A 26966-nucleotide genomic window follows, 5' to 3' on the forward strand; every position below is an offset into this window, starting at 1 on the left:
GTCTCAAAAAAAAAAAAATACATATATATATATTGTTCATTTGTTTATTTTAAGATGGAGTCTTGCTCTGTCGCCATGCTGGAATGCAGTGGCGTGCTCTTGGCTTACTGCAACCTCCACCTCCCGGGTTCACACCATTCTCCTGCCTCAGCCTCCCGAGTAGCTGGGACTACAGGCACGCGGCAGCATGCCCGGCTAATTTTTTGTGTTTTACTAGAGACGGGGTTTCACCATGTGGCCAGGATGGTCTTGATCTCCTGACCTCATGATCTACCATTATATATATGTATATATATGCACCTTGGGTCTGAAGGAAGGGTCCAAGGCCGAGAGAGGCCTGCAGTGCTTCCCAGACTTTTCCACAGCAGAAGCCCTCACCCTCAACAGGGATAATATACCCATAGGCAAGTCCAGGGTCAGCAGAATTGGCTGCTTGGCCCTAGGCCAGCAGCCTGGACACAGGCACTCCAGCTAAGGGATTGCTGTCTTGGTGCCCCTGGGAGCCATTCCTGCCCACAAAGGCACACTGGTGGGAAAGCCCTAGGATGACCCGTGCCAAGAGGACAAGCAAGGACCAAGCTATGGGCAAGCCAGAGGTCAAATGGAGGCTGAGGAGAGGCTGGAGAGGTGGTGGTGGGGGGGGGGGGCAGGTGGAAGGACAGAGGGTGCCAGGCATCTACAGACACTGAGCGCCCCTGAGGGGTCAGGCCTGAGACAGGCAGGGAAGGGTGAAGTTAGACCTCTGCAAGAGGCTATGTTTGAACCCTGTGAGCAGAGTTGAGGTTAGACTTCAGAAGGAAAAAGAAAAGCACAAGGCCAGCTGATTCTCTCTGAAGAGTGGACTTTGGGATACCTTTCCCAGGAACCCCCATCCCACTCCCTCTGCCCTTTACTCTCCACCACGCACACAGCTCCCCAGGGGACCAGGCCACCCTGGACCTTGCTACTTCCTGCTCCTTGCAGCCATAGCTCAGAGACGATGGAGCTGTGGAGGCAGCTGAGTCAGGCTGGACTGGTGCCTCCGGGGCTGGGCCCACCCCCCCAGGCCCTGAGGGAGGTCTCCCCAGTGGAAATCCCTGGTCAGACCCTCAGGACTGCAGGGGCAGACACTGGAGGTGCCTGCGATAGTCTGCTGTGGATCAAGGAGGAGCTGGTGAGTGAGGGGTTTGGAAGGGAAAGAGAAAGAGAGGAAATGAGAATGAATGGAAATGAACAAAAATAGAGAAGGCCAGAGATCGAAAGACAGAATCTGAGAGATAGAAGCAGAGACATGAGAGGCATGTACAGACACCGAGAGACAGACATAGAGTGAGGGACGGGAACAGAGGTGGGGACAGGGAGATCCCAAAAGAGAGGGACAGAGGTGGGAAGCAGAGACTGAGAGCAGGAACAGAGATGGAGAGACAGACTGAATTTGAGAAAGTTGGGGAGGGCAGAGAGAGGGCAAGCGAGAGAAAGAGAGCCAAAGGCAGGGGCAGAGAAATGGCAACACATAAAGACAGAGAGACAGGGGCGTGGAAAGACAAAAAATAAATGGGGACAGAGACAAAGGGAAACAGGGACAGATATAGATAAGAGAGGGAGGAGACAGAGAGAGAGAGAGAGACGTCAGGGACAATGAAATGGAGAGACAAAGAGAAGAGTTAGAGATCAAGAGACACTCTGAGAAGCAGGAAGGCAGTTAGGGTCCACGGGCACAGTGAGGACCCTGCCCAGGCGCTGTGGCCAGGACATGAGTTGGGACCTGCTCTCACCCAGGTCCTGGAGAGACCCCTTGCTCTCTGGGGTGGCATCCCTGTGACGTCCCCTTCCTACCGGCAGGGGAACCTGCGCCGAGTGGATGTCCAGCTGCTGGGACAGCTGTGCAGCCTGGGGCTGGAGATGGGGGCGCTGCGGGAGGAACTGGTCACCATATTGGAGGAGGAGGAGGAGAGCAGCAAGGAAGAGGAGGAGGATCAAGAGCCCCAGAGGAAGCAGGAGGAGGAACACCTGGAGGCCTGCCCAGCCCCACATCCACCTGACTTTGAGATGATGATCTGAGGCTCTGCCAGTGGATTTAGATTGACATACAAATGAGATGCAAATGTATGTAAAGGGGAAGGGAGATTTGCAGGTCAAGTCAGATGTGGAATCAAGTATACCCCTTTAGTAAGTGCTTTCTCTGAAGGTGCCTGCAATGATATTTAGGCATTGGCCTGTGAGCTATGGGTGTGTTTGCAGATGACATGAGGATGTGTTTGGAGGTGATGTAGAGAAGTTGCAGGTGCTTTCGCAGATGAGCCTCAGGTGTGCTGCTGAGATGGGGATCTCTGCAAATATGGTGATGCATACAGATGCGATTTCAGATCAACGCTGTCCGGTATGGTAGCCACCGGACACACATGGTTATTTAGTGCTTGAAACATGGGGACTGCAAATTGAGATGTGCTGTGCGTGTAAAATACACACCAAATATTAAAGGCTTAGTATGATGAAAAGAACATAAGACATCTCAATAATTTTTAGATTACTTGTTGAAATAATAATATTTTGAGCATATCAGTATTAGTAAAAATATTACTAAAATTGTTTTCACCTGTTTCTAAATTTTGTTGTGTGTATTGTTCCCCTCCCTGTGTCCATATGTTCTCATTCTTTTTTTTTTTTTTTTTTTTTTGAGACGGAGTCTCACTCTGTTGCCCAGGCTGGAGTGCAGTGGCGTGATCTCGGCTCATTGCAACCTCCACCTCCTGGGTTCAAGCCATTCTCCTGCCTCAGCCTCCTGAGTAGCTGGGATTACAGGCTCACGCCACCACACGGAACTGATTTTTGTATTTTTAGTAGAGACGGGGTTTCACCATATTGGTCAGGCTGGTCTCGAACTTCTGACCTCGTGATCCACTCGCCTCAGCTTCCCAAAGTGCTGGGATTACAGGCATGAGCCACCTCGCCCAGCCTCATTGTTGTGTTTACAAAGCACTTTCTGTTGGAAGTGAGAGTCTTTTCAGAGAAGTGAAATGTTGACAGAGGAGGTGCTGATTCCTTTCCACGGGAGTTTTCTCCTTAAAAATAAGCCGCTTCCACTTTGGGAGGCCGAGGCTGGGAAATCACTTGAGGTCAGGAGTTTCAGACCAGCCTGACCAACATGGTGAAACCCTGTCTGTACTAAAAATACAAAAATTAGCTGGGTGTGGTGGCACGCGCCTGTAATCCCAGCTACTGGGGAGGCTGCGGCACAAGAATCGCTTGAACCCGGGAGGCGGAGGCTGCAGTGAGCTGAGATCACGCCACTGCACTCCAACCTGGGAGACAGAGAGATACTCTATCTCAAAAACAATAACAACGAAAAACCAAGCTGCTTCATTTTGTCCAGTGGAGACCCCAGGATTAGGGTGGGGTACAGGACTGGGGTTTAGGGGTTCAGGCTCCATCCCCAGCCTGGTCCTCATTAGCTAACCTGAGCCAGGTCTGCAGCTGGTGTCAGTGCTGCTGTTTGGGGGTTGGGGAGAATGTTGAAGTCACGCCTAGCAGCCAGGGAAGGGGGAAGGACACCCCACAGAGCATGCAAGCGGCAGGGCATTCTCTCCCTGTCTTGGCACTCTAGACAGAGGCCCGGGGAGTCTGGGGGTCTCTTGGCAGCTACATCTAGACAGTAGGGGTCATGGGGAATGAGGATGTTGGATGCCATGGCCCCAGGGTCTGGGTCATGCTTCACAAGTGCCAGGGTCCTGTGTCTCTTGGGGAGAGAGAGATGAGGGGGGTACAAGGGAGAGGCTGGCGGGGCGACTTGTAACAGGTGCTCACTATTCAAGAACAGCATGAGGCCGGGCGCGATGGCTCATGCCTGTAATCCCAGCACTTTGGGAGGCCGAGGCGGGCAGATCACGAGGTCAGGAGATTGAGACCATCCTGACTAACACGGTGAAACCCCGTCTCAACTAAAAATACAAAAAATTAGCCGGGTGTGGTGGCAGGCACCTGTATTCCCAGCTACTCGGGAGGCTGAGGCAGGAGAATGGCGTGAACCCTGGAGGTGGAGCTTGCAGTGAGCCGAGATCGCGCCACTGCACTCCAGCCTGGGCAACAGAGCGAGACTCCGTCTCAAAAAAAAAAAAAAAAAAAAAAAAAGGACAGCTTGGAGGATGGACTCGATGTTTAAGGGGAGTTGCCCTAATCCTATGGCCTGGGCCACAAAGGTGAAATCTATGGAAGAGAGTGGGAGTTTGGGTGAAGGGGCCAGCCTCACCCGTACTGTCCTCAGCACCACACTAACTGAGCTCCTTCCAGCAGTGACCAAGTCTTTTCCAGGCCTGTCCCTCCAGATCTCCCAGACCAGTGGGAGAAGATACCCATCCCTATCCAGGGACAGCCAAGATGGTCAGGGTGGGGACAGAGGAAGTATAATCTGAGGGATCAAGGCTGAGATGGGGGAGGCACAGGAGGCGGAGGGGACCCAGAGAAGGCAACAGGCCCAGGCTGAAATGTCAGGAAAGTGATCTTAGAGGAGAATTGAGGCAACAAGGAAAAATGAGCCAAGTAAAGAAAGTGAATGAGGCTGGGTGCGGTGGCTCACACCTGTAATCCCAGCACTTTGGGAGGCCGAGGTGGGCGGATCACCTGAGGTCAGGAGTCTGAGATCAGCCTGGCCAACATGGCAAAACCCCGTCTCTACTAAAAATACAGAAACTAGCCAGGCATGGGGGTGCATCTATAGTCGCAACTACTCAGGAGGCTGAGGCACAATAATTGCTTGAACCCGGGAAGTGGAGGTTGCAGTCCGCCAAGATTGCACCACTGCACTCCCACCTGGGCAACAGAGTGAGACTCTGTCTCAAAAAAAAAAAAAAGTGAATGAAAAGAATATAAAAGTAGAAAAATAGCATACACAGAAGCCATGGGGCTTATCTAGTGATCTAGCCCCCTGCTACTCAAAGTGCAGTCATTCATGGAACACAGCAGTAACAGCATTGTTACAGCTGTCTATTGCTGCATAACAAACAGCCCCCAAACATTGTTGTTTCAAAACAGTGACAGCATGCATTTTGCTCACGCATCTGCAATCTGCAGGGATCCCTCATCTCTGCTCCACGCTGTCTGAGGCTTCAGCTACAATCATTGTTGGCGCATTTGCTCTCTTGTCTGGCAGTTGATGCTGGCTGAGGGCTGGGGGTGCCTCTGTTTCTCTTCCTGTCTTGTCTCCACATGGGCTAAGTTGGGCTCCCAACGAGCTTAGAGGATGGGTTCCAAGGGCATGTATCCTGAGAGGGAGCCAGTCAGAAGCAACATCGCCTTGTGTAACCCAGCCTCATAAGCCATGGAGGGTCACTCTCACCATGTTGATGCCATCGCAAAGTCCTGATCAGGTTCAAAGGAAGGGGAAATAGCCAGGCGTGGTGGTTTACACCTGTAATCCCAGCACTTTGGGAGGCCAAGGCGGGCAGATCACCTGAGGTTGGGAGTTCGAGACCAGCCTGACCGACATGGAGAAACCCCATCTCTACTAAAAATACAAAATTAGCTGGGCGTGGTGGCACATACCTGTAATCCCAGCTACTCGGGAGGCTGAGGTAGAAGCATTGCTTGAACCCAGGAGGCGGAGGTTGCGGTGAGCTGAGATCACGCCATTGCACTCCAGCCTGGGCAACAAGAGTGAAACTTCGTCTCAAAAAAATAAGTAAATAAAGGAAGGGGAAATGGACTCCACCTTTTCATGGGGGAGTACAAGGTTCTGGAGGAACATGTGGGACCGGAAACATTGCTGAAATCATCAGTGGAAAACGCAAGTTACCCCAGCAGCCGCTTGGTAGGTGTGCTCACTCCCAGACCCATGCCAGACCAACCAAATCAGATTCTGTGCATACAAGAAGAGTTCCAGCTGCTTTGTTTGCAAATTAGGTTTGAGAAATACTGTTTTAAATCACAAATGTGACACTGTTTTGAGCAGGTGGAGCAGGGAAAGAGTAATTACATTTAGAGAGCTCCCTCTGGCTGCCGCGTGGAGGTTGGATTAGAGGGCTCAAGAGTGGTGGTCCAGTAGAAAGAACCAAAAAAAAAAAAAAAAAAAAATTGGATGAATTGAACATTATCAAAATTCCAAACCTGTGTACATCAAAAAACACTATTGAAAATAGATGGCCGGGCACTGTGGCTCACACCTGTACTTCCAGCACTTAGGGAGAGTGAGGCTGACAGATCGCTTTGAGGCAGGGAGTTCAAGACCAACCTAGGCAACATGGCGAAACCTCGGCTCTACTAAAAAATACAAAAATTAGCTGGGTGCGATGGCAAGTGCCTATAACCTCAGCTACTCAGGAGGCTGAAGTGGGAGAATTGCTTGAGCCTGGCAGGTCGAGTCTGCAGTGAGCCAAGATCATGCCACTGCACTCCAGCCTGGGTGACAGAGTGAGACTGTCTCAATAAAAAAAAAAAGAAAAAGAAAATAAAAAGGCAACCTATATATTAGGAGAAAACAGTTGCAGAAATATATCTGATAAGGCTCTAGTATCTAGAATATATAAGGAACTTTTACAACTCAACAATGTAAAGACAAATATTAATAGTTCAGTTACAAAATGGGCAAAGAACTTGAATAGACATTTCCCCAAAGAAGATATACAAGTTATTAAGCCAATAAGCACATGAAAAGATGCTCAACATTTGTGTCAGTAGGGTTCTCCAGAAAAACAGAATAAATTATATATATAATTATACGCATAATTTAATTAAATTATACGTATAACTTAGCTATATATATAATTTATTCTGTTTCTCTGAAGAACCCAATTTATATATATAAATTGGCTCATGTAGTTATGGAAGCTGAGAAGTCTCACGATCTGCCATTTGCAAGCTGGAAATCGGGAAAGCTGGTGGTGTATTCAGTCCAAGTGTGAAGGCTTCATAACCAGGAGTGCAAATATCTGAGGTCAGGAGAAGATGGATGTCTCAGCTCCAAACAAATTCCCCCTTTTCCCCTCCCCTCCCCTCCCCTCCCCTCCCTTCCCTCTTCTTTTTTTTTTTTTTTTTTTTTTTTTTTTTTTTTTTTTTGAGACAAAGTCTCGCTCTATCGCCCAGCCTGGAGTGCAGTGGCGCGATCTCGGCAACCCCTCCGGGGTTGAAGCGATTCTCGTGTCTCAGCCTCTCGAGTAGCTGGGATTACAGGCGCGCGCCACATGTCCAGCTAATTTTTCTGTATTTTTTAGTAGAGGGGATGTTTCACCATGTTGGCCAGGCTGGTCTCAAACTCCCGTCCTCATGTGATCCACCCGCCTCGGCCTCCCAAAGTGCTGGAATTACAGGCGTGAGCCACAGCGCTTAGCCAGAAAATTTTAAACATTACCCATGGGGCTTGGTTGTGCTTCTACTGGGCTCCCACCTGCTGTGATGCCCTGTCTCCACCAGGTGGCGCCAACACACACCGCTGCAGCCCCTCCAGCCAAGGCAGACTGGACACTGAGGGGCAGGACCCGACTATGAGGTCCTTTGAGGAAGCAGGTCCTTATAGAGGGCGTCGTTGAGACAGGCTATTCCCACACAGGGGGCTCCTGTTGAGAGAGAAAGTCCAAGTTCTGGTGAGCGGGAGACAGGCAGGAATAATCACTCCTAAAACTACCCATGTCACAATCCCTGGAACCCGTGAATGGTAACTTTTATGGCAAAAGGGCTTTGCAGTTGTTAAGGATATTGAGGTGGAGAAATTCTCCTGGGTTATGTGGGTGGCCCTCAATGGAATCCCAAGTGTGCTTGCAAGAGAGAGACAGAGGGAGCCCTGAACACAGAGAAGGTGAGGGTGTGATAACAGAAGTAGGAGGGTGAGTGGTGTCAGGAAGGGGCTGGAGCGAGGGATGCAGCAGCCTCTAGAAGGTGGAGAAGCAGCACAGATGCTCCCTGAGGCCACCAGGTCAGTACAGCCCTGCTAGTACCTTCAGTTGACACTTCTGACTCCAAAGCCATAAGGACATCAATTTGTGTGGGTTTAAGTGACAAATTTGTGGCCACTTGTAGCAACAGCTACGAGAAACTCCTACAGGCAGGAACGAGGGGCAGAGGCAACGGTAATTTTCCTATTAAATATAACTTAAGCTAAAATGAAAATATCAGCAATAGAACTGATGAGACTGTGGGACAGCTGGAGCAGTCACACAGGTGCTGGGAGTGCGTGCTGGTACAAGGGCTTTGGAAAACCCTGTGGAAGTGTGTGTGACCCTGAACATACGGTATCTGGGAGCCAGCAGTTCCCCTCCTGGGCATATACTAAAGAGAAAAAGAGAAACACGCGTAGGCGCTCACCAAAGACACCTACTAGAATAGTCACAGCAGCCCAATCTTTTTTTTTTTTTTTTTTTTTTTGGAGACGGAGTCTTGCTCTGTCGCCTAGGCTGGAGTGCAGTGGCACAATCTCGGCTCACTGCAAGCTCCGCCTCCCGGGTTCACGCCGTTCTCCTGCCTCAGCCTCCCGAGTAGCTGGGACTACAGGCGCCCACTACCATGCCCAGCTAATTTTTTTTTTTTTTTTTTTGGTATTTTTAGTAAAGATGGGGTTTCATCGTGTTAGCCAGGATGGTCTCGATCTCCTGACTTCGTGATCCGCCCGCCTCGGCCTCCCAAAGTGCTGGGATTACAGGCATGAGCCACCGCGCCCGGCCACAGCAGCCCAATCTTAATAGCTTCAAACAGGAAGTTACCCAAATGCCCATCAGCAGGAATGGAGGTGTCCCACCCCTTCCATTGAGAGTGGGGTCTGTGTGCCAGTCCCCTGAGTATGGGTGGGCTTGTGACTTCTAACACTAATAAGTGTGGGGAAAGTGAACTGATGTGACATCTAAGGCTGAATCATAAGAAGTGTGAGCTTTGGCCGGGCGCGGTGGCTCATGCCTGTAATCCCAGCACTTTGGGAGGCCGAGGCAGGCGGATCGCCTGAGGTCAAGAGGTCAAGACTAGCCTGGCCAACAAGGTGAAACCCTGTCTCTACTAAAAATACAAAAATTAGCTGGGCTTGGTGGCAGGCGCCTGCAATCTCAGCAACTTGGGAGGCTGGAGCAGGAGAATCGCTTGAACCTGGTAGGCGGAGGCTGCAGTGAGCTGAGATCGTGCCACTGCACTCCAGCCTGGGTGATAGAGCAATATTTCATCTCAAAAAAAAAAAAAGTGTGATGCTGTGTAAGAAACCCAACTGCTTCAGGATCACCATGTTGGAGAGGTCATGTGTAGGGCTCAGGCGACTGTCCCAGCTGAGCCGAGCCTTCTGGCTGTCCCCACCATAGTTTCAGACCTGTGAGTGAAGAATTATCTTATACATAGAGGCCTCATCCCCAGCTGTTCCAACCCTGAGCTTTTCAGTCACCCTGAGCCATTCGCCTCACCCCTGCGGAGGCTTTAGCATCATGGAGCAGAGACAAAACTCCTTGGGTTTGAATTCTCAGAATTTTTGATCCACAGAATCATGGAATTGTCACACCATTTAGTTGGGAGTGGGGTTGTTACATAGCAGCAAATAACCAAACACAAATAATAAATAAGTTATGGGATATTCATGCAATGGAATGTTTACACAGTATCTACTTGTAGATGATATGTCTTCTCCCTCAAACAGAAAGTAAGGGTTCAAGAGCTAAGCTATGAAGATGCAAAGGCATAAGAATGATACAGTGGACTTCAGGGACTCTGGGGGAAAGAAAGGGTGGGAAGGGGGTGAGGGATAAAAGACCACAAATTGGGTTCAGTGTATACTTCTCAGTTGATGGGTGAACCAAAATCTCACAAATCACAACTAAAGAAATTACTCATGTAACAAAATACCATCTGTTCCCCAAAAACTTATGAAAATAAAATTTAAAAAAAATCATACATAGGCGGGGCGCAGTGGCTCACGCCTATAATCCCAGAATCTTGGGAGGCCGAGGCGGGCAGATTATTTGAGATCAGGAGTTTGAGACCAGCCTGGCCAATATGGTGAAACCCCGTCTCTATTAAAAATACAAAAATTAGCTGGGTGTGGTGGCTCACTCCTGTGGTCCCAGCTACTTGGGAGGCTGAGGCAGGAGAATTGCTTGAACCCAGGAGGCAGACTTTGCAGTGAGTCGAGATCACGCCATTGCACTCCAGCCAGGGCGAAGAAGTGAGACTCCATCTCAAAAAAAAAAAAAAATTGTGTGTCATTGGCATTAACTTTTTTTAGTAAAGAAAAAAATGGAAAAACAAAAAAAAATGGAGATATGAGAGGATAATCACCCTCATATATTTAAATCTGTTATATATATGAAATTTGTGCCCGGGCATGATATTGGTTTTGATTATTTGTATTTGCTTGAGAAGTATACCTAGGTTTTTCTTTTTTTCTTTTTCCTCTTTCTTTTTTTTTTTGAGATGGAGTCCCGCTCCCGTCACACAGGCTGGAGTGCAGTGGTGAAATCTCGGCTCATTGCAATTTTCACCTCCCGGGTTCAAGCGATTCTCCTTCCTCAGTCTCCCAAGTAGCTGGGATTACAGGCATGAGCCACCGTGCCCTGCCCTTCCTGCTCCTCTTGAGTATGTCTAGTAATTGACACACTTGGCTGTCCACACTTCTTGGCCTTACAGACACTGTGCTCTATAACATGACTCTTAGGTCTCTGCAGGGCAGCCCCCACTTGTTGCAGGCTGATGCTGCTGCCTCCTCCTCAGGCCCACCTTGCTTCCCATGGCATAGTGCTGGCCTTAGCCACTCCCAGATACTTTCATCACACTGGTGCTATGAAGCCCTGCCCTGTAACTGTCCCCTGCTTTGAGCTTTGACCTATGAAAAATGACCATCACTTGCATCTCAGTGATGCTAGTGTCCCTCTCACTACTGCAGTGCTCACCAGCCCTCCTCACCATCCTAGTCAGCTGCTGGGTTATTTTCTTCTGTAAAAGGCACGTTCTGGCCTGGCGCGGTGCTGCAGACCATCAGCACCTCTGTGATGAGGTGCTCACTGCCATCTTGCGGTTGGGGGGGTCATCTAAACCCAGAAGTGATTGTCACGGTTGGCTTTCTAGAATCTTTGCTGGAATCACATGTTGGGGATCATGTTCTCTAAAAGCAAAGCATGAGGAGGTGATTCAAGAGGTGCATTGGGCCGGGCACAGTGGCTCACGCCTGTAATCCCAGCACTTTGGAAGGCTGAGGCAGGAGGATCAACTGAGGTCAGGAGTTCGAAACCAGCCTGACCAATATGGAGAAACCCGTTTCTACTAAAAATACAAAATTAGCTGGGCGTGGTGGTGCATGCCTGTAATCCCAGGTACTTGGGAGGCTGAGGAAGGAGAATCACTTGAACCCGGGAGGCAGAGGTTGTGGTGAGCTGAGATTGCGCCATTGCATTCCAGCCTGGGCAACAAGAGTGAAACTCCGTCTCAAAAAAAAAAAAAAAAAAAGGATGCATTGCAGGAGTGCGCTGGGGAGCTCGAGGAAAGCAGGGAAGACCAGATCTGGCTGGAGACCCTAAGTCTGATCCCAGGGAGGCTCTGGAGCATGCACCGCAGCACAGAAGGGGCCTCACCTTGGTCGCTCTTATATCTCTGTGCTAGCGTGTCCCTGGCTGTTGGCTGTTCTCAGGAAGGAGGTGAATAGCAACCACCTGGACCAGGTGACTGCCCTTCAGCTGAGGTCAAATCTCTGCAGGAAAATCATCTATGCGGTAGGAATGAGCATCCTGGAGAAGGGGACCTGAGCAGTGCACCCACAGTAATTCCTACACTGTGTAAATGTCTTTAAAGAAAAGTCCAGGGCTGGGCATGGTGGCTTATGCTTGTAATCCCAGAACTTTGGGAGGCCAAGGTGGGGGGATTGCTTGAGCCTAGGAGTTTGAGGCTGCAGTGTGCCATGATTGCACCACTGCGCTCCAACCTGGGTGACAGAGTGAGACCCTGTCTCTAAACAAAACAAAAAACAAAACAAAACCACACCCCCAAACCCCCAGAACATCCTGTTTTGAGCAGGCCTATGCAAATTTACTCCCAAAGGCCAAAGAAGCTGAGAGTCTGAAGAAGAGGCTGACAAATCAAATTTCTGAAGTACAAACATTTAATATTGCTTAAAGAAGAGCAGGCATGTTTGGGTGGCAGGGAGATGAGATGGTGGAATCCCACACTGTTACCTCCCAGACCCAAGGCTTACATGCAATAGGATAGAATGGTATAAAAGCCCTTTTATACTGTGGGTTATATAAGGAATTGAAGTTGATTGCTTAGAAGAAGAGAAGGATTTGACTAAGGGCAGGGTTTAGGTGAAAGTAGTAACTGTAGGTACATTTCTGGAGCTGGCTTTCATCAGAAGTCAATTTGGCAGGTGAGCATCCAAGATGAAGTGTCCTTATCCTCCACACTCCATCCCCCTAATTCGGCTCTTACAATCTCACGCGCCTTCCTCTTCCGCGATGGTCCCTGAGCCTTTAGGCGGGGAGGTTGGGGTGAACATGCTGCATCAATGTGTTTTCTACTTTTTTAAGCAGAGGCCACAGCAACACTACAGCAGGCTTTGTAGAAATCATCAGCAGCCTTTGTAGAAAACAGCAGGCTTTGTAGAATCATCTTCAGAATACTGTGATTTTGGTTAATTCAGAAGTACTACAATGAAAGATCTATAACATTAATAATTTGAATAGTAGGAATAGAATGCACACAGGATTACAATAAAAATTGTTGTTGCATTAGAAGCCAACTAAAACTATCATAAAGAAAAAGAAAACCCATTTATTCCTTGGATACTTGTAGTCAGGAAATAATTCAGAATTTAGTCCAAATTGCAGGTAAATAATAAAAACCTCAAAAACAATGTTTAGGGCTAGAATCTAATAACAGGTGTAGTACAGTTTTCTTCTGAAACCTAATTTTTTTTATCTTCAGTTTCCACATTTCTATGAAGGATAAATTGTAGTAGGACCAATTTATTTGCAAAATAAATTTTAATTTCATTATACTTGGTCTTATTATTATTATTATTATTTGAGACAAAGTCTCACTCTATTGCCCAGGCTGGAGTGCAGTGGTGTGATCTCAGCTCACTGCAATCTCTGCCTCCCAGGTTCAAGTGATTCTCCTCCCTCAGTCTCCCAAGTAGCTGGGATTACAGGTGCATGCCACCATGCCTGGCTAATTTTGTATTTTTAGTAGAGACAGGGTTTTATCATGTTGCCTAGGCTGGTCTTGAACTCCTGATTTCAGGTGATCCTGCCTCAGCCTCCCAAAGTGCTGGGATTGCAGGCATGAGCCACCGTGCCCAGCCGTGGCCTGATTATTTGCAATAATGTGTAGAAAGAATAGTGATTGGCCATATAGCCTCTTTTAAAATTGGCTTTGCTGGACCTTTCACAAGTAATTTTGGACTAGATGTTTAGAAACATCAAGGGCAGGAAGCAAAACCAATAATTTGCCATCAGACTGTGCTTGTAGTACCTGTATAACCATGCAACATGTTCTTCTTGCCCATTGCACAGACAAAACCAATTCACTGAGTCCGTGGTATTGCAGTAGAGAAGGTTTAATTAAATCAGAGCAACCCAAGGGGTAGGACTCGGATTATTAATCAATCTCCCTAATAACTCAGAGGCTAGGATTTTTATGGATAATTTGGCAGGCAGGGGGCTAGGGAATGGTTGCTGCTGATTGTTTGAGGATGAAATCATAGGGGTGTGGAAAATGGTCCTCATGCATTAAGTCCATCTCTGGGTGGGGGTCACAGGACTGGAAATCTCAGGACCTCTGGCCATGTGACTCCTGAGAAGCAAGAGATTATAGAAAGGCAAGCTGTGGGACAATGACTTGTTATCAGTCAGCTACACCTGCATTTTAGCAGAATTCAGGCCCCTCTCATAATCTTAATCTTGTGGGCTTTCATTTGTCATACAAAGGTAGTTTCAGTCCCTGAGCAAGGAAGGGGTTCATTTTAGGGAGAGACTATTGTCATCCGTGCTTCAAAGTTAAACTATAAACTAAATTCCTCCCATGGCTAGCTTGGCCTATGCCCAAGAGTGAGCAAGGGCAGCCAGCCTGAGGCCAGACACGAGATGAAGTCAGCCATGCTGGACTTCTCTCATATTCATAATCTTCGCAACAGCAATTTCACCTGTATGAACTGGGTGAATTCCCCCATCTTCTTGAGATCCCTACATAACTTGAGGTTCCTGAGCCTGTCAGAAAGTGACATTCTTTACTTTCCACAGGTGAGGGACCTTAAAAGGAAAGCATATTGAAAATATACCCAGTCTTTTTTTTTCCAAGAAGATTCTTATCAGCTCCATAAAGTCAACTTCAATTCCTCAAATAAGTTGTATTTGAATTCATTCCACTGTAAGCCTTCAAAGAGTAATGAGTATCTCCAATGATTCCTGTTACGAAAGAAAACCGAATCTGATTGAGCTTGTGCCAATAATTATATTGCCATAAGTAAAAATACTCACAAATAGTTTCCAAATTTTGGAGAATTCTTACAGGGAGAAAGGTCAGTTTCACTCACAAAAGTATACTTGGTCAATTGCTGTTAGTTATAAATAGCTCAAAAGAAAGGTTTTCCTGATGCTTCTTCTAACAGAGTGGCAGTCTTCCAAACAGGATGTTGTCTGTTCACTTTGGAATTGCTATCCAGAGAGCAAGCAGCTCTTTGTCGGTCAGGCGAGAGCTGTTTATTAGGCACTGTAGAATCTAGCAGCATCTTGAGATGGAGCAGGGGCCCCTCTTAGGGGCTTACTCGATCACCATCAGCCAGTATGGAGATAAAGGAAAATCTTGACTTCCTTCAAGGGAAATTCCAGGCATCTAGCTAGGCTTGAGAAGTAAATGAGCAACTTGATCAACGAGAAGGTAATGGTAACTTAAAACAATAGCCAAGGAAATTGGAGTCGTAACATATTTGGTTCCCTATGAAAACTAAAGATAACATCTTAACATATGTCTCTGAGTTGTTTCTGGAAACCTGGACCCTCACCAGAAAATACTAAAAATACAAAAATTAGCCAGGTGTGGTGATGAGTGCCTGTAGTCCCAGCTACTCGGGAGGCTGAGACAGGAGAATTGCTTGAACCCAGGAGGTGGAGGTTGCAGTGAGGCGAGATCATGCCATTACACTCCAGCCTGGGCGACAAGAGTGAGACATCTGCTAAAAAAAAAAAAAAAGAAAAAGAAAAAGAAAACCAAAGACATTGCTTACTCTCATCATCCATTAGTTACTCTCATCATCCAGTTACTCTCATCATTCATTTTAGTAAAGGCTCCTCCAGAAGCTGATAGCAGTCTCATTCAGATTGTACCCTCTGGTTTCTGTACTTTGTTTTGCTCCTCCCCAACAGTTACTAGGTTCTTGGTAACCGCAATTCTCAGAAGTACTTTCTATTGTCCCTACATGATTTGGTCTTTGGGAGGGGGCTCTGAGCTAGTGGCTGAGACTCACATTCACTGAAATCTAAGCTTAGTGTAGCATTAAGATTGAAGCCAGCACTCTGTTTTAATTTTACTTTAGCTATGACAGGTAACAATAACTATGGGATTGAATATTACCCTTTTTTCTTATTTTGTTTGCATTTTCTTAGGCATCCAGTAAACTGACTCCTCCAAGAGTTGGATTCATTTCTAAATTCCCCAGCAAACTTTACCTTCAGTAACTGTGGCTCTGTGCCATGGGTAACTACGTGGCCACTCAGGAATCAGAGGTTCCTCATTACTCACCTTTTTATTTTTTTGCTTTCTATACATTTAATTGTATCTATATCATTGTGAAAGAAAACAGAATCTCCAGGCCCCCAACTCACTATGGCTAAGGGCAAGTGAAGTTTGGAAACGTAGTCACACAATCCTGCTTTCTTTTTTCCCCAAACACATAGCTGTAATTTCACAACCCTGTGTCATTGCCGTATCATTGGGGTAAACGAGAATATCCCAGTGACACAAGGACACATATCTTCCCAGATGGCTTTCCTCATAAGTTGCTCACACGGAAATTCCTTGTGAGCCCCTAACTCTTTCAGGAGAAATATTGTAAACAAAAAGTAAAATTCTAAGCCCCCCAACCAACCGAATAGAGCCCCTTCTTGTCCAAGGGTATCCCCTGCAAACCTGAAAAACTAATTCAGGTCACGATGAGAAGGCAGGGGGTCAGACACACCTCATTATATTTCTTCCCTTTGGAGTTCATGCAAAGTGACCAGCACTAACGTTAAAACAGAGATCCTGGCTGGGCACAGTAGCTCACATTTGCAGTCCCAGCACTTTGGGAGGTCGAGGTGGGCAGATGACACGAGGCCAGGAGTTCAAGACCAGCCTGGCCAACAGGGCAAAACACCATCTCTACTGAAAATACAAAAATTAGCTGGGTGTGGTGGCGCACACCTGTAATCCTAGTTACTTAAGGGGCTGAGGCACGAGAATCACCTGAACACAGGAGGCAGAGGTTTCAGTGAATGAAGATCGCACCACTGCACTCCAGACTGGGTGACAGAGTGAGACCCTGTCTCAAGAAATAAGAGGAAAAAATAGAGATCCCAACAGTGACGGAACAGACTCTTTGTTGCAATAAGATAACCGACTCCAATCTGACTCTGGTATAGCATCACATAATAGATAACATTCCCTAAAGGAAATCAAAGTATTTTATCCCCAAATGTATTTCTTTGACATATTTTGGAATGGCCCTGCAAAGCCATCTCTTATTGGGGAAATCTATAGAGCATCCTCTTCCTGGCTGGGCACGGTGGGTCACGCCTATAATCCCAGCACTTTGGGAGGCTGAGGTGGGCGGATCACGAGGTCAGGAGTTTGAGACCAGCCTGGCCAATATGGCAAAACCCCATCTCTACTAAAAATACAAGAAAAAAAAATTAGCTGGGTGTGGTGGTGTGCACCTGTAGTCCCAGCTACTCGGGAGGCTGAGGCAGAAGAATCGCTTGAACCTGGGAGGTGGAGGTTCAAGCAATTGTATATTTAGGATATTACAAATATCCTGGATTAAGTAATATCCTGGATATTAGGAACCATATTATAAGGAGGGTGGACACCTTTTTCGATATGGGGAGTAATATTATGCTCTCCCCCCAGAATATTATGAACAATTTCACAAGGGGGGTGTACACATCCTGTGACAATGGGAGTAATATCATCCTCTTTAAAAACATATTAGTATCGATATCATGGAGGGGTGTACACGCTCTGCAATATTGGGAGTAATATTATTCTCTTTTTCCCCGGATATTCACAAGAATGTCACAGAGGTGGTGTACAATTCCTGTGATATTGGGAGTAATATATTCTCTCCCCCTAGATATTAGAAACGATATCAAACGGTGAGTGTACACACTCTGTGAAATTGGGAGTAATGTCATCCTCTTCCCCCTGGATAGTAAAAACAATATTACTGGGGGTTGTGTAGACTTTCTGCGATATTGGGAGTAATATCATCCTATCCCGCCCTGGATATTAGGATCAATATTACAGAGGGTGTACACCCTCTGCGATATAGGGAGTAATATCATCCTTTCCCCCCGAATATTAAAATCGATATCACATAGGAGTATACACCTCCTGTGATATTGGGAATAATATCATCCTCTCCCCTCCCTGTACGTTAGAAACAATATCACAAGGGGTGTGAACACCTCCTGTGATATTGGGAGTAACATCACCCTATTATCTTTGGATATTAGGAACAATATCACCGTGGGGGTGGGCAGCTTCTGTGATATTGGTAGTAATATTATTCTCTCCCTCCCTGGATATTAGGACCAATATCACAGAAGGGGTTTACACCTTTTCTGATATTGGGAGCAATATTATCCTCTTCTCTTCTGGATATTAAAAACAATATCAAAAGGTCGGTGTACAGCCCCTGTGATATTGGGAGTAATATCATCCTTTTTCCCCATAAATATTAAAATTAATATAATTTTCTTCCCCCCGGCTATTAGGCACAATATCACAAGGGTGTGTACACCCCCTTTGGTATTAAGCGTAATATCATCCTCTTGCCCCCTGGTTATTAGAAACAATGTCACGGGGGAGTGTACATCCCCTGCGATATTGGGAGTAATATCATCCCTACCTCCCTGGATATTAGAAACAATATCACAAGGGAGTTGTAAGCTTCCTGCGATATTGGGAGTAATATTATCCTCTCCCCTTCTGGATATTAGGAACAATATCACAGGGAAAGTGTACACCTTCTGTGATATAGGGAGTAATGTCATTTTCTCCCCCACTGGATGTTAGAAACAATATCACAGGGAAGGTGTACAGCCCCTGCCATATTAGGAATAATATCATCCTCTCCCCTCATGGATATTAGGAGCAATATCACAGGGGAATGTACACCCCTTGCGATATTGAAAGTAATGTCATCCTCCCCTACTCTGGATATTAGGAACAATATCACAGGGGTTGTGTACACGCCCTGCAATATTGGGAGTAATATCATTCTCTCCCCCACTGGATATTAAAAACAATATCACAGGGGGTTGTACACCCCCTGCAATTTTGGAAGAAATATTATCTTTTCTTCCCGTGTATGTCAGAAACAATATCACAAGGGGGTGTACACACTCTGCGATATCGGGAGTTACACTGTCCTCTTTCCCCATACATATTAGGGACAATATCAATACGTGGGTGTACATCCCCTGTGGTATTGTTCTTAATATCATCCTCTGCCCCCCTATATAATAAAAACAATATCACAGGAAAGGTGTACATTTCCTTTGATATTGGGAGTGATATCATCCTCTTTCCCCTTAGATATTATAAACAATATCACAGGAGGGGTGAACACCCCCTGTGATATAGGGAGTAATATCATCCTCTACCGCCCTGAATATAAAGAGCAATATAACAGAGGGGGTGTACACACTCTGTGATATTGACAGTAATATAATTCTCTGCCCCCCAGATATTAGGAACAATATCAAAAAAGGGGTGTACACCCCCTGTGATATTGGGAGTAACATCCTCTCCTTCCCTGGATATTACAAACAACATCACAGGGGGATGTACACCCTCCCCTGTGTATGGGGTAGTAATATAATTATCTCCCCCACTAGATATTAGAAACAATATCACAGGGAAACAATATCACTGCGATATTGGGAGTAATACTATTTCTCCCAGCCCGAGTATTAGAAACAGTATCACAGGGGGAGTGTACACTCCCTGCAATATTGAGAGTAAAACCATCCTCTCCCCACTTGGATATTAGAAACAATATCACAGGGAAGGTATATGTCCCCTTAGATATTGGGGTAATAGCATTCTCTTTTTTCCTGGGTATTAGGAGCAATATCACAGGGGTGGTGTACACCCTGCAATACTGGGGGTAATATCATTCTCTTCCCTTTTGGATATTAGGAGCAATATCACAGGGAAAGTGTGCACCTTCGGCGACATTAGGAGTAATATCATACTCTTCCCTCCTTGATATTAGCAACAACGCCACAGGTTTACATCCCCTGTGATATTGGGAGTCATATCATCCTCTTTTCCCCTTGATATTAGAAGCAATATCACAAAGGGTGTATTCATTCCCTGCTATACTGGGAAGAATATCAACCTCTTTTTTTCCCCTGGATATTAGGAATAATATCCCAGGGGGAGTGTACCCCTTCTGCTATATTGAGAGAAATATCACCCTCATTTCCCCTGGATATTAGAAACAATACAAAAGGGGGGGTGTACACTTCTTGTGATATTGGGATTGATATCATCCTCTTCCTTTTTGGATATTAGGAACAATATCACAGGGGGGTGAACACCCTTTGTGATATGGAAAGTAATATTACCCTCTCCCCCCCCTGGATATTAGGAACAATATCAAAGAGGGCATATACATCCCCTGCGATATTGGGAGTAATATTATCCTCTCCCCCCCTAAATATTAGGAGCAATATTACAGGGTGGGGTTTACAACCCTTGCAATATTGGGAGTAATATCACCCTCTCCTCCCCTGGATATTAGGAACAATATCACAGGGGATGTGCACACCCCCTGCAATATGGAGAGTAATATCATTCTCTCCCTTCCTGGATATTAGGAACCATATCACAGGTGGGGTTCACAACCCCTGTGATATTGGGAGTAATATCATCTTCTTTTTTTCTGGATATTAGGAACAATGTCTATTGGGGGAACCAGCCCCCAATATTTCAATGTAGGTTCTTTTCTATTTTCCTTAAGTGTCACCTGGTCTGAGAAATAAAGCGAAAGAGTACGAAAGAGAGAAATTTTACAGCTGAGCCTCCGGGGGTGACATCACATATCGGCAGGTTCTGTGATGCCCACCTGATCTGCAAAACCAGCAAGTTTTTATTAGGGACTTCAAAAGGGGAGGGGGATACGAATAGGGAGTGGGTCACAGAGATCACATGCTTCAAATGGCAATAAAAGATCACAAGGGCAGAAGGGCCTAGCAAGGTCACAAGGCCAGGGAGAAAATGGAATTACTATTGAGGTTCCATGTCCTGCTGTGCACTCATTGTCATTGATAAACATCTTAACAGGAAACGGGGTTCAAGAGCAGAGAACTGGTCTGACTAGAATTCACCAGGCTGGAATTTCTAATCCTAGCAAGCCTGAGGGCACTGCAGGGGACCAGGGTGTATTTCATCCCTTATCTTCAACCACATAAGGGATACACCCCCAGAGCGGCCATCCATAGGCCTCCCCTAGGAATGCGTTCCCTTCCCAGTGATATTTCTCCTACTCATTTTCTGCAATAAGAAAAATGTGACTCTGTTCTGCCCAGCCCCACAGGCAGTCAGACCTTATGCTTATCTCCCTTGTTCGCTGAACATCACTCTTATCCTGTTCTTTTTCAGGGTGCCCAGATTTCATATTGTTCAAATACACATGTTTTATAAACAATTTGTGGAGTTAACGCAATCATCACAGGGTCCTGAGGCGACATACATCCTCAGCTCACAAAGATGATGAGATTAAGAGATTAAAGTAAAGACAGGCATAGGAAATTATAAAAGTATTGATTGGGGAAGTGATAAATGTCCATGAAATCTTCACAATTTATGTTCAGAGATTGCAGTAAAGGCAGGCATAAGAAATTATAAAAGTATTAATTTGGGGATAATATCCCTGTAATATCCCTGGATATTACAAACTTTACCACAAAGGGGTGTACACCCCCTGTGATATGGGGATAATTACACCTTCCCTCCCCCCTTGATTTTATGATCCATACTACAAGGGGGTGTACACTCCCTGCAATATGGGGAGTAATAGCACCTTCTCCCCTGCTGGATATTACGAACCACAGGGGGGTGTACACCCCCCTTGATATGGGGAGTCATAGTGTAGCAGGAGGAGTCGCGGACAAAACCCCACAGACACCGAGGTAGTGAAGGAAGTGGCTTTTAATCAGCTGGAAGCATCGAAAGACTATCGTCTCAAAATCCGAGCTTGTTGAGTGCACAATTTCTGTCCTTTTTAAGGGCTCACAACACTAAAGATCTTACATGAAAGGGCTGTGATTGATTGAGCAATCTAGTGGGTATGTGACAGGGGCTGCAGGCACCGGTAATCAGAGTGAAACAGCACAGAACAAGAAATTTCACAGTGTCCTTCCATACAATGTCTGGAATCTATGGATAACATTGGTTGCTAGGTCATGGGTTGAATTTTAACTATCAGGCTAAGGTCAGGCAGGCCCAGGCCTGGTTTCGGGTCTGGTTTTGGGTCTGGTGCCTGGCGCCGGGCTGCCTGCCTTTGGTTTCACTTCCTTGTTTCTTCTTAAAACAGGTACTGAGTATAAAATAATATAGAACAATATGGGGGGTCTCTTTCTCTCTTCTTTTGATAGCATGCCCTCACCCCGGATATTACGAACCATACCATAGGGGGGTGTATGCCTCCTGCAAAATGGGGAATAATAGCACCCTCTCTTACCCTGGATATTTCGAACCATACCACAGGGAGGTGCACTCCCCCCATGATATGGGGAGTAACAGTACCCTCAATCCCCTGGATATTACGAACCATACCACAGGGGAGTGTACATTTCCAGCGATATGAGGGGTAACGACACCCTCTCCGTTCCTGGAGAATACAAAACATACCACACAGGGGTGTACACACCCCGCGATATAGGGAGTCATAGCATCCTCTCTCCCCCTGGATATTAGGAACCGTACCACAGCAGGGTGTACATGCCCCGCACTGTGGGGAGTAATAGCACCCTCTCCCTGCCTGGATATTATGAACCATACCACAGTGGGGTGTACACCCCTTGCAATATGGAAAGTAATAGCACCCTCTTTCCTTCTGGATATTAAGAACCATACCAAAGGGGGGTGTGCACTCCCTGTGATATTGAAAGTAATATTATCCTGTTCCCTTCTGGATATTAGGAACAATATCACAAGGGAATGCACATGCCCTGCGGTATTTTGAGTAATATCATCCTCTCCCCTTCTGAATGTTAGGATCAATATCACAGGGAGGTATACACCTTCTGCGATATTGGAAGTAATATCATCCTCTCCTTTTCTGGATATTAGGAACAATATCACAGAAGGTGTGAACACCCACTGTTATATATCCAGTAATATCAGCCTCTCCCCTCCTGGATATTAAGAAGAATATCACGGTGGGGGGTGTAATATCATCCTCTTCCCTGCTGGATATTAGGAACAACATGACAGGGTGGGTGTACCCTTCCTGGATAATGGGATTAATATCATCCTCTTTCTTCCTGGATATTAGGAACACTACCATAGGGGAAGTGTAACCCCCCTGCAATATTGGTAGTAATATCATCCTCTTTTTCCCTGATTATTATGAAGAATATCACAGCGGGGATGTACAATTTCTGCTATATTGAGAGTAATATCATCTTCTCCCCGCCTGAATATTAGAAACAATATCACAGGAAAAATACACACCCTCTGCGACATTGGGCGTAATATCATACTCTTTTCCCATGGATATTAGAAACAATATCATAGGTGGGGTGTATACCCGCTGCGATATTGGGAGTAATATCATCCTCACCACTTCTGGATATTAGGAACAATATCACAGGAGGTGTGTACACCCCTTGCTACAATGGGAGTAATATCATGCTCTTTCCCCCTGGATACTAAAAACTATATCACAAGAAAGGAGTACAAACCCTGTGATATTGAAAGTAATATTATCTCCTTTCCCCCTTAATATTAGGAACAATATCACATGGGGTGTGTACACCCCCTGCGATATTGAGAGTAATATTATTTTCCCCTCGCCTGGATATAAGGAACAATATCACAGGAGGGGTGTACACCCCCTGTGATAATGAAAGTAATATAATCTCCTCCCCCCTTGATATTAAAAACAATATCACCTGAGGAGCACACACCCCCTGTGATATGGAGACTAATATCATTTTCTCCCCACCGAAATATTTAGAACAATATCACGGGGGGTGTACACCTTATGTGATATTGGGAGTAATATCATCCTCTCCCACCCTGTATATCAAAAACAATATCACAGGGAGTGTGTACACTCCCTGTAATATTCACAATAATATCATCGTTTTCTTCTGTGGATATTAGGAACAATATCACAAGGGTGGTGTACATCCCCTGTGATATTGGGAGTAATATCATCATCTCCTCCCATGGATATTAGGAACCATATCACAGGAGGGGTGTACACCCCCTGCGATATTGGGAGTAATGCCATTTTCTCCCCCCTTGATATTAAAAGCAATATCACCAGGCGGAGTGCACACCCCCTGCGATATCGAGACTAATATCATTTTCTGCCAACCTAACTATTAAGTACAATATCACAGGGGATGTTCACCCCTTGCCATATTGATAATAATGTCATCCTCTCCCCTCCTGGATATGAAAAACAATATCACAGGGGCATCGTGCACCCCCTGCGATATTGGGAGTAATATCATCCTCTCCACACCCTGGATATGAGGAACAATAGTACAAAGCGGGTGTACACCCCCTGGAATATTCACAGTAATATCATCGTTTCCTTTCCTGGATATTAGGAACAATATCACAAGGGGGGTGTAGACCTCCAGCGATTTTGGGAGTAATATTATCCTCTCCCCCTCTGTATATTAGAAACCATCATGGGGGGGTGTACACCACCTGCGATATTGGGAGTAATATCATCCTCTTCACCCCTGGTTATTAGGAACAGTATCACTTGAGGGGTGTACCTCTACTGCGATATCAGGCATAATAACATCCTCTCCCCCCGAATATTAAGAACAATATCACAGGTGGACTGCACACCCTCTGCGATATTGAAAATAATATCATCCTCTGCTTCCCTGAATATTAGGAATAATATCACAAGGGGGGTGGACAACCCCTTCTATATGAGGAGTAATATCCTCTTCCTTCCTTTATATTAGGATCAATATCACAAGGGGGGTGTACACCCCCTGCAATATTGGGAGTAATATTATCCTCTCTTTTTCTGGATATCAGAACAATATCACAGGGGAAGTATACATTCCCTGTGATATTGCGAGTAATATTCTTTCCCTCTACTAAATATTTGCAACAATATCACAGAAAAGGTGTACAACCCCTACGATATTGGCAGTAATACTATTCTCTTCCCCCTGGATATTAGGAACAATATTACAGGTTAAATGTACACTCCTAAGATATTGGGAGTAATATCATTCTCTTTTGCTCTGGATATTAGGAACAATATCGCAAGGGCGATGTACACTCTCTGAGATATTGAAAGTAATTTAATTATCTCCCCCCTCCCCCGGCTATTAGGAACAATATCACCGGGGAGTGTACACCCTCTGCAATATTTAGAGAAATAAGATCCCCTTTTCCCCTAGATTTTAAGAACTATATTACAGGGGATGTGTGTACACCCCCTGCGATGTTGGGAGTAATATCAACCTCTCTCCCCCTAAATATTTGGAACAATATTACAGGGGTGGTGTACACACCCTGCGATACTGGCAATAATGTCATCCTCTCCTTTTCTGCATATTGGGAACAACATAATGGGGGAGTGTACACCTCCTGCGATATTAGGAGTAATATCATCTTCTTCTGCCCTGGTTACTAGGAGCAATATCACAGAAGGTTGTATAACCCCTGAGATATTGGGAGTAATATCATCCTTCCCCCCACGTATATCCCAGCCTTGATATTAGGAACAATATTACAGGGGAGGTGTATACCCTCTGCTATAAGGGGAGTAATATAATCCCCTTTCTTTCTGGATACTAGCAGCAATATCACAGGGGTTGTGTACAACCCCTGCGATATTGAAAGTAACTTCATCTTCTTTCCCTCTGAATATTAGGAACAATATGATGCAGAAGGTGTACACCCCCTGTGGTATTGAGAGTGATATCATTTTCTCCTCGCTTGGATATTAGAAACAATATCACAGGAGGGGTGTACACCCACTGCGGTATTGGGAGTAATATAATCCTCTCCCACCCCTGGATATTAGGAACAATATTAGGATATTAGGAAGGTGTACACTCCTTGGAATATTTATAGTAATATCATCGTTTCCTTCCCTGGATATTAGGAAAAATATCAGAAGGGGGTGTACACCCCCAGAGATTTTGGGAGTAATATCACCCTCTCCCCCAGATATTAAGAACAATGTTATTGGAAGTGTGTATGCCTTCTGCGATATTGGGACTAATATCATTTTCTCCCAACATAAATATTAAGAACAGTACCACAGAGGGTGTACAGCTCCTGCAATATTGAAAGTAATATCATCCTCTCCCTCCCTGGATATTAGGAACAATATCACAGGGCGTGTACACCTCCTGCGATATTGGGAGTAATGCCATCCTTTCCCATCCTTGATATTAGAAAAATATCACAGGGGGGTATACACTCCCTACACAAATTGAAAGTAATATCCTCCCCACCGCTGGATATTAGGAGCAATATAACGGGGGGGGGGCCTGTATACACCCTGCAATATTGGGAGCAGTATTATTTTCTCCTCCACTGGATTTTAGGAACAATATCACAGTGTGGGTGTAAACCCCCTGCGATATTGGGAGTAACATCATCTTCTTTCCCCATGGATATTAAATACAATATCACAAGAGGGGTGTACACTGTCTTTGATATTGGGAGTAATATTATTCTTTCTCTTCCTTGATATAAGGAACAATATCAGAGGGGGATGTACACCACCAGCAATATTGGGAGTAATATCATCCTTTCCCTTTCTGAATATTAGGAACAACATCACAAGAAAGGTGTACACTGCCTGCAATACTGAGAGTGTATAATCCTCTCCCTTCCTGGATATTAGAAACAATATCCCAAAAGGGATGTACACTCCCAGCGATATTGAAAGTCATACAATCGTTTCCTTCCCTGGATATTATGAAGAATATCACAGGGAGGGTGTCCACTTTCTGCTATATCAAGAGTAATATCATCCTCTCTCCTCCTGAATATTACGAACAATATCGCATGGAGGATGTACATCCCTTGCGATATTGGGAGTAATATCCTCCTCTCTCCCCCTTGATATTAGGAACAGTATCACGGGCGAGCGGTGCACACACCCTGCGATATTGGAACTAATGTCATTTCCCCCCACCCGGATCATAGGAACAATATAACAGGGAAAGTGCACACCACCTGCGATATTGGGGGTAATATCGTCCTCTCTCGCCCTGGATATTAAGAACAATATCACAGGGCGTTGCACACCTCCTGCGATATTAGGAACAATATCATGCTGTCCCCTTCTGTATATTAGGAACAATATCACAGGGGGTTGTACACCCTCTGCGATATTGGGAGAAATATTATCCCCTTCTCCCCTGTATATTAGGAACCATATCACAGGCTGTGTGTACACACCCTGTCATATTCTGAGTAATATCATCCTCTCCCCCTCTGGATATTAGGAACAATATCATAGGCGTGGGTACACCCCCTGCAATATTAAGAGTAATATCATCCTCTCCTTCCCTGAATGTTAGGAACAATATCACAGGGGGAAAGAACCCCCTGCGGTA

The 26966-nt window shown here is 45.7% G+C and overlaps 1 protein-coding gene and 1 long non-coding RNA gene across 3 annotated transcripts in view; one reads left to right on the plus strand and one right to left on the minus strand.

Moving 5' to 3' along the window:
• The first annotated feature begins 145 nt into the window (after positions 1–145).
• On the plus strand, positions 146–2040 carry ERICH4 (glutamate rich 4). Its single transcript, XM_003812453.6, has 2 exons — positions 146–1153; positions 1822–2040. Exons 1-2 carry the CDS (start codon positions 980–982, stop codon positions 2038–2040), a joined length of 393 nt encoding a protein of 130 aa, XP_003812501.3. The 5' UTR covers positions 146–979.
• Positions 2041–12004: 9964 nt separating this feature from the next.
• The window catches only part of LOC100979105 (uncharacterized), a 51352-nt gene continuing 36390 nt past the window's right edge, over positions 12005–26966 (minus strand). Inside the window, exon 4 of one of the 2 annotated variants that reach the window (XR_610800.7) lies at positions 12005–14324. This is a non-coding gene — a long non-coding RNA (uncharacterized LOC100979105). Of the gene's footprint in view, positions 15092–26966 lie in introns of both variants that reach the window. The other variant, XR_010110894.1, reaches the window with a different exon arrangement.

This window comes from Pan paniscus, chromosome 20, assembly GCF_029289425.2.
Source record: "Pan paniscus chromosome 20, NHGRI_mPanPan1-v2.0_pri, whole genome shotgun sequence".
Classification (NCBI taxonomy): Eukaryota; Metazoa; Chordata; class Mammalia; order Primates; family Hominidae; genus Pan; species Pan paniscus.